The 12,213-nt window shown below is 40.9% G+C and overlaps 2 protein-coding genes across 7 annotated transcripts in view; one reads left to right on the forward strand and one right to left on the reverse strand.

Annotated features, from left to right (window-relative positions):
- The window catches only part of LOC147020759 (G kinase-anchoring protein 1-B-like), a 68,578-nt gene that overhangs the window by 52,039 nt on the left and 4,326 nt on the right, over nucleotides 1–12,213 (forward strand). For all 6 annotated transcript variants that reach the window (XR_015061950.1, XM_085896369.1, XM_085896373.1 and 3 more), the window contains 3 exons: nucleotides 72–176; nucleotides 2,828–2,891; nucleotides 9,302–9,372. Coding sequence is in view for 5 of the 6 variants with exons in the window: in XM_085896369.1 (XP_085752495.1) it covers nucleotides 72–176; nucleotides 2,828–2,891; nucleotides 9,302–9,372 (240 nt within the window). In the remaining variant the exon portion in view is untranslated. The remainder of the gene's footprint in view (nucleotides 1–71; nucleotides 177–2,827; nucleotides 2,892–9,301; nucleotides 9,373–12,213) is intronic.
- The window catches only part of LOC147020760 (creatine kinase S-type, mitochondrial-like), a 46,048-nt gene continuing 43,558 nt past the window's right edge, over nucleotides 9,724–12,213 (reverse strand). The window contains exon 9 of the mRNA XM_085896367.1: nucleotides 9,724–10,066. Coding sequence (XP_085752493.1) covers nucleotides 10,058–10,066 — 9 coding nt within the window. The 3' untranslated portion in view covers nucleotides 9,724–10,057. The remainder of the gene's footprint in view (nucleotides 10,067–12,213) is intronic.

Genomic DNA, 12,213 nt, shown 5'->3' on the forward strand with positions numbered 1-12,213 from the left:
AGTGTGGGTAAATTGTATTATCGTGCAAGGATCATTGCCGCAATTTCTTAATCTTGGATGTGTTTTTGAAGGACAGCGATACTCTGGAGTGTGTTCGCCTGGAGCAACTAAAAGCTGAGATGGAGGCCAAATCTGCAGAAGTTGCTGTTTTGCATAAGGATGTCAGCATGTGGCAGGTCAGCATGAACGTCTCGTACAGAGAAGCACACATGACTTTGAGTGTTTTTCTTTTGTTTGGTTTTTTTTTGTAGTGTACAATGTCGAGGCGCGTGTAAGAGCCAACACGCAGAATGTACAACAAGGGGAGCATGAGACGAGGGGTGGGAGAGGGAAGGACAAAACAATGGGGAACATAGACATCAGGAGATCTGTGGAAGGGTGAGGGATGGGGTGGGGTGCGTAAACAAGATGGGCATTACAGGGACTTTCAGATCCTTACACAACAGGGACTTTCAGGAGGGAAAGCAGGGAATTTGAAGGAGCTGGTTTTGGGGTGTATTCATGGGGGTATAAAAGATCGTGGTTTTCGATGGGGGACGATAAGAGATTGTGGTAAACATCTGTTTTGAAGATCTGGAGGAAGAGTGGGATTGAAGAGAGAGTGAGAGTTTGTTCCAAAGGTGGGGAAAAAAGACGAATGAAATGGTGAAGGTGAGCAGTGATTCTTGATTTTGGTAGTTTTCCCAGAAGGGGGTTGCTGGCGAACCTTGAGTGCCCTGTGGAAATATGGGGGGGGGGGACATATCGCAGGCAGAGCAGGGAGGATGAGGCTGGAGAGGCGACTGTGGAAGACAGACCACTGACCTGTATGCGGTGAGAGAGTGAGAGACCCAAAGACTGACCCGCCTCATCGTGGGAGATACCAATGATCCTAAATGCCTTGGTTTCCACAGCGTGAAGCCGAGAAAGGTGAGAGGCAGGAGCACCAGCCCAGAGGGGAGAGCAGTACTCAATCAGGCTGCGGACGAAAGCTTTGTATGTGATGAGGTGCTCAGGTGGGCCGAGGAAGGAGTTTGCATGATGGAGGATTCCCAGCTGGCGACTGGCTTTGGAGGCCAGGTTGGAAATGTGGCTTTCCCAGGAAAGATCATGGCAGGAGGTGAGACCCAGAAGCTTGAATGAAAGGACTTCTTCAAGCGGATTGTTGTGAAAGTAGATGGGGGGGGGGGTTCCAGACGGTCCTTTCGGAGAGACATAGTGAGAGTGAGATATGTCTGGATTGAAAGACATGTTCCACGTGTTGTACCAGTTTGTGATTTTATCCAGATCTGCAGAGAGTGAAGAGGCTACTGCTTGCCGGTCTAAGGGAAGACGGATGGTACAGCAGAGGGTGGAGTCATCAGCAAAGAGATAAAGAGGATTTTCCAGAGAGTTGGAGAGATCATTGATGAAAACCAGAAAAAGAACAGGGCCCAGAAACGCTACCTTGAACTCCAGCCTGGACATGAAGAGGGGATGACAGAGCTCCATTAAGGTCCACACATTGTCTGCAAGCTGCGAGTGGAGATGGCCTTGGATACCATAGGAAGACAGTTTGGTGAGCAGGGCAGGGTGCCAGAATGTGTCAAAAGCATGTGATATGCCTCAGAATATGGCTCTGATTTCATGTCTGGCATTGAGTACCTCCATCCATTGTTGAGAGAGCAGAAGCATTCGAGTCGAGGAAGTAGAGGATTATCATGTCCTCATCTCCATATTGTATTTTAAATCTGTCAGTAAACAAGTGTTTCTGCAATTTGATAATGTTTATCTATATTCAAAATTTAACAGCCCCACTCAGGAGGGGCCTGATGTCATTAAACACCCTTTTTTGTTGTTGTATACATTGTCGAGGCTTGTATGAGAGCTAATGCACAATGCACAGCAAGTGGGGCATGAGACGAGAGGGGCGGGAGAGGGAAGGACAAAACAGTGGGGAACAGAGACGTCAGAAGATCTGTGTAAGGGAGAGGGATGTGGCGGGGAACATGGAGTATACAAGATGGACACTACAAGGACTTTCAGGAAGGAACGCAGAGAAATTGAAGGAGGTGGGTTGGGGTGGGTAGAAAGGATCGTGGTTTTTGGATGGGGGAACATAGGTGATGGTGAACAGCTGTTTTGAAGGCCTGGAGGGAAGAATGGGATGAAAGAGAGTGTGGGAGTTTATTCCAAAGGTAGGAAAAAAGAGGAATAACAGTGAAGGTGAGCAGTGATTCCTGATTTGGTAGTTTTACCAGAAGGGGGTTGCTGGCGGACCTTGAGCAAGATGCCACACTATCGAAAGCACAATATATGTCGAGAAAGACGGCTTTGATCTCACGTTTGACATTGAGGGCTTCCATCCAATTTTGGGAGAGCAGAAGCAGCATATCCAGGGTAGAGAGACCTGGTCTGAATCCAAATTGATGATTGGAAACCAAGCCATTGCACCTTGCTGATGATTGGGAGAAGACTGATTGGCCTGTAGTTGCAGGGATCTGTTTTTGCACCATTTTTATGCAGAGTGGTAATGTTTGCTGATTTCCAAGCAGATGGCGGATGACCTTGAGCAAATGAGAGGGTGAATAGAACAGAGAGAGGGTGAGCAAGAGCAGAGGAGCAGGTTTTTAGGACACGTGGGCTGATGCCGTCTGGACCGGTGGCAGAATCTGAGTTGAGGTTTGACAGCAAGCTCTCCACCTTGTCGGGAGAAAAGGACACAGAGTCCAGGAACAGGCTTGTTCCTTTAACTCCATTATGCAACCTTTACATATATCTGTGATCTTTTGTTGACTTGTTTGTAAACAGGTAATTTTGATGTCATTATCAGAAGCAATGCATTGATATGGAGTATCTTGTTTGACAGACTAAATACAAGGAGGTTAAAAAGCGAAATGCCCAGCTACTGTTCATGCTGCAGCAAGGAGAAAGTAAGACCTTTCTGAGCGTTTGGTGAACCCTGTTTACATACATCATCTCACATACTGTATTTATTTAATTTTTCAAAGTGACGTCTCTTAATTCCTACTCATGCACGTACATGCCACTCGAAGAGCTGTGTTTTACTGTCAGTCAAAATATATTTACCTCTGCCACTGAAGGTGAAGGAGGTTGTTTTCATCCCCTCTCTGTCTTTGTTGGATTCGCGATATATGAGATATCCCTTATTGTCAGGTTTTCCGTGTGTCTGTGTCTGTGTCTGTGTCTGTGTCTGTGTCTGCAACGCGAGGCTCCACAGCACGAACCAGCAAACCGATTTCAATGAAACTTTGTCAAAAGGTGGAATATATACTGGGAATGTGCGTGTTTGAATTTCGTTGCCTAGCAACCACCCGTTGCTGTGCAGCGGCTGAAAAACCACGTACAGTATTTTCAATACTTGTGCTTCAGTTTTGAATGTAGAGAAGCGAGACTTCGGAATTAAACACTTCGAGATATTTAGAAAATTTTACTCGAGCCGATTTTTGATTGAGGTTTTATTTTTCAAATGGTAGTCCTTCAAAAATCGGGTGTCTATTTGCCGTCATTTAAGGTGTGTATACAGTGTTTGTAAGGAACTACACCGTTGTTCCACCTTCGATCTCTCCTCGATCCAAACGTTATTGACCAAAGTGAAAAGGATCCAAAATAAATGGAATCACTGGCATTTCTTTCTTTGTGGATTTCTAATAATATGTTTATTTATTTACCGAAAACAATTCCACGACCCACACACCACCTTCAATTATTCATTAATTTCCGAAAACGATTCCACGACCCACACACCACCTTCATTTATTTATTTACTGAAAATGATTCCACGACCCACACACCACCTTCAATTATTCATTTATTTACCGAAAACGATTCCACGACCCACACACCACCTTCATTTATTTATTTATTTACTGAAAACGATTCCATGACCAACACACCACCTCCAATTATTTATTTATTTACCGGAAACGATTCCATGGCCCACACACCACCTTCATTTATTTATTTACTGAAAACGATTCCACGACCCACACACCACCTCCAATTATTTATTTATTTACCGAAAACGATTCCACAACCCACACACCACCTTCAATTATTCATTTATTTACCGAAAACGATTCCACGACCCACACACCACCTTCATTTATTTATTTATTTTCTGAAAACGATTCCACGACCCACACACCACCTCCAATTATTTATTTATTTACCGGAAACGATTCCATGACCCACACACCACCTTCATTTATTTATTTATTTTCTGAAAACGATTCCACGACCCACACACCACCTCCAATTATTTATTTATTTACCGGAAACGATTCCATGACCCACACACCACCTTCATTTATTTATTTATTTACTGAAAACGATTCCATGACCAACACACCACCTCCAATTATTTATTTATTTACCGGAAACGATTCCATGACCCACACACCACCTTCATTTATTTATTTACTGAAAACGATTCCACGACCCACACACCACCTCCAATTATTTATTTATTTACCGAAAACGATTCCACAACCCACACACCACCTCCAATTATTTATTTATTTACCGAAAACTATTCCCCACCAACACCACCTCCAATTATTTATTTATTTATTTACTGAAAACGATTACACGACCCACACACCCACCACCTCCAATTATTTATTTAATTTACCGAAAACGATTCCACGACCCACACACCACCTCCAATTATTTATTATTTACAGTGGGAGTGGTGTAGGAAAGTGGGCGTGGCTTATTAAAAATATTGTGTGGCTCAGGGAGGTGTGGTCAAACAAGAGCATTGAGAGAAGTTTATCGGTGTGCGTGTCTGTCTCCAACACGAGGCTCCACGGCACAAACCAGCAAACCGATTATTTTTCAAATGGTAGTCCTTCAAAAATAAGGTGTCCATTTACCGTCATTTTTTATGAGTGCCAGTTGGCAAAATATGCAATCGGAAAAATCTTGCCAGACAGAGGAACAATTGTATGTGAACCAATACGTCTTGGCAATGAATCTTCGTCGGTAGATCGGACAGAATGAAAAGCATCGTATCCAGCACTTCGATCCTCGCGAATCCCTCGTCGCCTACCGGCTTGTTTGTTTGTTTGTCTATTTGTCTGTTTGTGTGCAAGATATCTCAAAATGTTGTGGACGGATCCGGATGAAATTTTGTGGACAGTTTCGGTGTGAGAGACTGACGAACTGATTCGATTTTGATGAAGATCTGAATCCGGATCCGGCTACTAGAATTTTAAAAGTGATTCTTCACCATTGAGAGATCGGACCAAAAACAATAAAGCACGGTATCTCAAAAAGTTGTGGACGTATTCGGATGAAACTTGGTGGACAGGTTGGGTGTATGATGAGGAAGAATTGATTCAATTTTGGTGAAGATCCGGATCTGGATCCGGATAGTTTTTAAGCGATTCTTCACCATTGGGAGATGGGGCCAAAAACGATATATAGCACGATATCTCAAAAATGTAATGGGCCAGATATGTTCTCGTGGATCAGGAGGTATGGTATGGCGGAGGTATGCGCTCTACCGAGTGCCCTTCTAGTTATTTATTTTATTGATTACCATTGAAAATCCTTCTCGAGGATGCAACTACACAAACTCACTGTGCTGCTTTATAACCACCGTCACCATCACGCTACCATCAAAAGCCAGGCTGTCCCTCGTGCAGCGGAAGACGTGTGCACGCGTGCGTGCCGTAACTTTTTTAACCATATGAGCTTTTGTCATCAAATGTTCAACAAAGCTTTATTATTAGAGTATGGAGAAGACAAAATAATAATTTTTGTTATTAGTTTACCAAGCCTATAATGCTGGGGAACCTATTGTTTTTCTTCTTTTTATTGAGGTACCATTAGCTTTACAGGCTGCGGTACCCTGTTGTTTCTGTTCACATTATTTTGTTGTTATTCTTTGTCCCATTTTGAGCCTTTCTCTTTTTTGCTCGCCGATTTCCTTTATTGTGCGTTTTCTCAGCAATGACTTGTCCGATTGACACAAATTTTTAACCATAGATGCGACGACTCGTGCAGAATTTTTTTTTTTAATGATAATTATGACATCATAGGTCACGTGAGGTGACAGCAATGTTGGAAAAACGGGAAAAATTTGGATGCCGCCTTCTCTGGAACCGCTCGTTGATTAAAAAAAATATATATATGGCTCATTGTGAAGATCTGCACAAATGGTATAGGTGGTGTTAACCATGACGTCATCAGCAAAGTGGTATCCCGGTGAAAATTTGACGTGTAGAACGCTGCATCCCATCAGTATGAAAATTTTTGAGGTTCATCTGGGGAAAGATGTGAACACAAAAAAAAATATGACATAATCTGTCAAATAGTTTGGCAGCCATATTGGTTTTTTCAACAAACAAAAAAAGGAAAAGATTCTTCCTCTCCAGAACCGCTTTTGAGATCGAAGTGAAACTGCACACAAATGATCAGCGAGACATGTTGAATAAATTTTGATAACTATGACATAAGTCACATGGTCTGGCAGCCATCTTGGATATACCCGAAAAACTTTTTTTTTTTTTTCTCCAGAAGAGCTGGACAGATTGAGGGAAAACTTCACAGACATGTTGTGTATGAGTTGGGGATACTAGAATGATAAAGAATAATTGATGGGTCACATGGTTTGGCATCCATATTGGATTTAGGAAAAATATTTAATATTGTTTTCTCTGGAATCGCCTCTCCAATCGTAGTGCCATTTGGCAAATATCTACCACCATTTGCTGCATACACGGTGAAAATGATGACGTCATAGGTTACGTGGGGTGGCAGCTTTATTGGATAGAAAAGCGAACCTTATCTAATCAAGATGAAACTTCACGTATGTGATGCTCTACACAATCATTGGCAGAGTGCAAATTTTCAATGCCATCGGTCACGTGGTTTCGCAGCCATATTGCATTGAAGAAAAAATATTAAATAATGTTTTCTCTGGAACCACTTATCCTGTCAAAACGAAACTTTGCAACTATCATCTATTCTAACGCCATTACTGCATATTGGGTAAAATTATGGCATCACAAGTCATGTGGTATGGTGATCATATTGAATAGAAAAATGCACTTTATCCGATTAACACGAAATTTATGCAACATCCCCTACCCCATTAGAGGCAGAATATAAATTTATGATGTCATCGGTCACGTGGTTCGTCAGCCGTATTGGATAGAAAATGAAAAAAAAATCAAATGTTCTCAAAAACAGCTGAACAGATTGAGGTGAAACTTTGCAGGTATGAACACCGATCCATGACAAACAAAAAGTTCCCCTACTCTTTTTGACGTTGGTCACATGGTTTGTCAGCCATAAATGGGTTGAAGTAAAATATTAAATATTGTTTTGTCTGGAACCCCTTCATCAGTCAACGTCAAACTTCACAGTTATGATCTAGTAGACATGCGGAATGTATTTTTTAAAATTTCAACCCGATCGGCCACAAATTCTGGCAGCCAGAATTATTTAATTATTTAAATCTGAGAACTTTTAGAATTTTTTTTTTTTTTTTTGCATAAGGCTCACTTGGCTGTGCCTGCATGTGTTTGAGGGTACAGTAGCAGCAATTCAATTGATACCGATGATGGTTCCAGGAAAAATAGTCAACTGTGTTCATAATAAATATAATAGGTGGAACGTGGCCTGTTCCTCAGTCCATAACTTGTGAATCCTACATCGTATAGAAACATGTAGGATCTCATTAGACTCAAGGAAATCGTGCTTTACAATCTGCACCCATGGTGTCAGCATTTATTACTTTGTGTTCCGGTTATTTAAACACAAATTCAATTGATGCAGACTGTATTCAGGAAAAAGTGATTCTTCACCATTGAGAGATGGGGCTAAACTAACATATAGCACAATATCTTAAAAAGTTGTGGACGGATTCAGACAAAACTTGGTGGAAAGGTTGGGCGTGTGGCAAGGACGAATTGATTAGATTTTGGTGAAGATGTGAATCCGGATCTGGATACGAGAATTATTTAATTTCTTTAGTGATTCTTCACCATTGAGAGATGGGGCCAAAAAACGATATAGTACTGTATAGCATGATATTTCAAAAATGTATTGGGCCCGATATGTTCTTGTGGATCGGGCAATGCATTGTGGAGGTATGTGCTCTACCGAGTGCCCTTCAAGTGACCTTCGCCAGTGGGAGACTATTGCATTTGGGTCCGTTTGTTTGTCTGTTTGTTTGCTTGTACACACAGAACTTTCGTGTTTTTCTCTGCAACAGCTTGTCGAATTGAGACAATTTTTACCATTGATGCGACTACTCATGTAGAATGTTTTAACGATAATTATGACGTCATAGTAAACGTGGTGTGGCAGCCATATTGGAAAAACAGAAAAACTTTGGACCTCTATCTCTGGAACTGCACTAAGGAAATAATTGAAACTTAGCACATAACAAGCACTCCTCATGGGTCATGAGTGTGATTTTTTTTTTATTTTTTTATGACATCATAGGTGCTCTTGTTAGGACGTCATAATTGCATATGTATAACGCCACATCCGATCAGTATGAAAATTTTTGAGCGTCATCTAGGGATAAAATGGTCCACAGAAATAAGATTCATGATGCCATCAGTCACGTGATTCGGCAACCATATTGTTTTAAAAAAAAAAACCCTTCAAAAATCTTCTCTGCAGTGGTTCAACAAATCGAGGCGAAACTTTATATGTATGAATGCCTGTCCATGAGGAACAAAAGGTTCACACATATGATAGCATAGGTCACATGGTTTGGTAGCCATATTGGATTTACTCTGAAACCTATAAAATACACCACTCAAAAGAAGTCCAGGCGAGGGATTGCTCTTTTTCTTCTTATTATTGTTATTCTTCGATCCGTTTTGGCTTTTTTATTTGCTCTATTTTTTAAACTTTCTTTTTTCAGCAACCACTTGTCCGATCAACACAGAATTTTCATGGTAGGAGCGAATTCTCTACCCCCCCCCTCCCCCACCCCCAAGCATAGAGAATATTTCAATGATGATTGTGATGTCATTGGTCTTGTAGTATGGCAGGCATTTTGGATTAAACATGAAAAATGAAAACATTTTATCTCTGAAACCACTGATCGGCAAATTTTGAAACTTGGCATATCTCATTCTACTCCCAATGGAGAATACGGGTTTGTAAGGATGATGTCATCAGTGAAGTGGTAGACCAGCCATAAATGTTTTCATTGAAATCCTTGTTTCCCATTGAGATTTCATTGTGTATGTCCAGGCCGTAACATTTTTACCAATTGAGCTTTTGTCATTAAATTTTCAACAAACCATCCTTGAAGTACTGCTGAATGTCGGAAATATTTGTCTTTCGGCAGTGAAGGAGAAATCAGATGTTTTGCTCCAAGTTGAAGAGCTCACAAACATCAAGAATGAGCTCACCCAACAGGTGAGCTTGTAATGCAGAACCCTTGTAATGACGAAAACCGTATTTTACTGTGATTGTTCTACTATCAGCTATTATCATCCGCTCATAACGTGCAAGTTTTATGTATTTTTGGTGTGTTCTCAGTATACTTGTTATTTGAACGACTGGGCAGGTGTGATGCTCAAGGATGGATGCGCAGTCTGTGTTTTATCGATATCGTGCATAAGCAAGAATGAAGGGGGGGGGGGTGGTATTTTGTAATTTTATGTTAAATAAGCTATAGTTATAAGAAGATATACAGTGCTCAGCATAAATGAGTACACCCCGACAGATTTGTCAGAAAACCTTTAGTTTCCTTTCAGAATCCACATTTTCTATGGGATACTATACTACAAAATACTCCCACAAATGTGGGCCATTGTTTGCAAACAAGATTTATTAATTTGCACACACAAAAAAGGAATTTTCCTAACAAATTCATTAAAGACTATGTTGCAAAAATGAGTACACCCCAATGAAAGTCTTAGGAGCAAAGCTAAATTTTAGACTACAAAATTCTAATTAACAATAATTCAACCACAGGTGAGTCTAATTATTCATTAAACAGGTGTCCAGCAGACAGTTGACTATAAAAGGGTGTTACTTAACAAAGAAAACCCCTTCTCATTTCATGCTGTCAGCAATGGCACCACATGGAAGAGAAATGTCACAAGACCTGAGAAAGAAAGTAATTTATTTACACAAGGAAGGTGAAGGCTACAACAAGATCAGCAAAGCTTTACTCATCAGTCAGAATACGGTAGCAAAAGTGATACAAAAATTTAACAAATATGGAACTGCAACCATCTCACATAGACTTACAGGCCGTCCACGGAAGTTAACACCTCGACAGGAGCGTCTTCTGATGAGAAGGGCTGAAGAAAATCGCCATGCAAGTTCTCTGCACTTAGCTAAAGAAGTAGAAAGCCAAACTGGGATGACTGTTTCCCATGGCACAATACAGTGTACACTGCAGAGGAATGGCATGCATGGGTGTCGTCCACCAAGGAAGCCTCTCCTCAAGCCCATGCACAAAAAAGCCCGCCTAGGATTTGCCAAGGCCCATGCTAAAAAAGATGAAGACTACTGGGACTCTATACTCTGGAGTGATGAGACCAAGATAAATGTTTTTGGAACTGATGGCTTCAAAACTGTATGGCATCGCAAAGGTGAAGAGTACAAAGAAAAATGCATGGTGCCTACAGTGAAACATGGTGGTGGCAGTGTCCTTATGTGGGGCTGCATGAGTGCTGCTGGTGTCGGGGAGCTGCATTTCATTAACGGTATCATGAATTCACAGATGTACTGCTCTATATTGAAAGAGAAGATGCTACCATCACTCTGTGCCCTTGGTCGTCATGCACTTTTCCAACATGACAATGATCCAAAACACACATCTAAGGCCACTGTTGCATTTCTGAAGAACAGGGTCAAAGTGATTCAGTGGCCATGTATGTCTCCTGATATGAACCCAATCGAGCACCTATGGGGAATTCTGAAGAGAAAAGTTGAGCATCACTGTCCATCCAGCATCCAGGCTCTAAAACAGGTCGTTCTTGAAGAATGGAAATAAATAGATGTTGCAATATGTCGCCAACTTGTCCATTCCATGCCAAGAAGACTTGGTGCTGTCCTTCAAAATCATGGAGGTCATACAAAATACTAAATGTACAGTCATGTGCCACTTAACGATGGGGTTACGTTCTGAGAAACGCGTCGTTAAGCGACGTCGTCGTTGTGCGAACATTTTTTTTTTTTCGTTTTCGGTTTCGAACATCGTACTAAAACAAACCAAGACACCTAGGCTATATGGTGTAGCCTATTGCTCCTTGGATACAAACCTGTACAGCATGTTACTGTACTGAATACTGTCGGCAATTGTAACACACATCCAAGAGAGACGGAAGACACGTTAGTTTTACCTTTCTGCTGTTCATGACGGTCATCGGTGTTGTTAGCAGCAGCTTACAATCTCCTCTCGCATTGATTATTATAGAAAGGTGAATAAATAGCGTTTGGATTTTATAAATACGTAATCATTGCATCGATGTTATAATTTATAAATGAAGAAACGAGCACCTGTCAATTGTGATATATATTTTGGGAACAGTGCCATTGTTTTAACAACATAAAAAGCTTCACTAAAAATAAATGTGTTTTAATTTTGACTGACAACAACGATTTATTTGCGGAATTCTTCAATTCAAAGGTAATTTACTTGCTGGAAGGTAAACGTGCAAACATCTGTTCAGTTCGAAAACCGATTTCCTTGAATCCCGATTTAGCACGACCCTGCTTTTTTCGCGATGACATTTTATGGACCTCAACGATCGCATTATAACAGGGCCACACTGTCGTTTATTATCATTATGAGGTATTATGTACTGTACAGTGTACATAATTGTATGTGCTATTTTTATACCACTGGCAGCGCTACGTCGGCAACATCACTCGGCGATAGGAATTTTTCAGCTACTTTTTTTTTTCCAGAGCTGGCAGATCCATCGTATATGCGATCCGTCATTGCCCGGAATGTCGTTAAGCGGCGCAATACTGTAGTAGTTTTTGTTGTGGGTGTATTCATTTTTGCATCAACTAATTTGAGTAAAACTGAAGATTTTGAAATCTAAGCTATATTATTAACCTTACTTTCATGTTATGAGTTAAACAAATGTTCTATAAAACTCAATTTTGTCAAAATTTTGGAAATTATTCTTGTGTTCATTGAGATATTGATTAAAATCCTACTTTTCAAACGGGGTGTATTCATTTATGCTGAGCACTGTATATAAGATATGGGAGAAATGGCAAGGGAGATTGAAA

This window comes from Eptatretus burgeri, chromosome 9 (genome assembly GCF_056783735.1).
Source record: "Eptatretus burgeri isolate ZD-2024b chromosome 9, Ebu_testis_v1, whole genome shotgun sequence".
Taxonomy (NCBI): domain Eukaryota; kingdom Metazoa; phylum Chordata; class Myxini; order Myxiniformes; family Myxinidae; genus Eptatretus; species Eptatretus burgeri.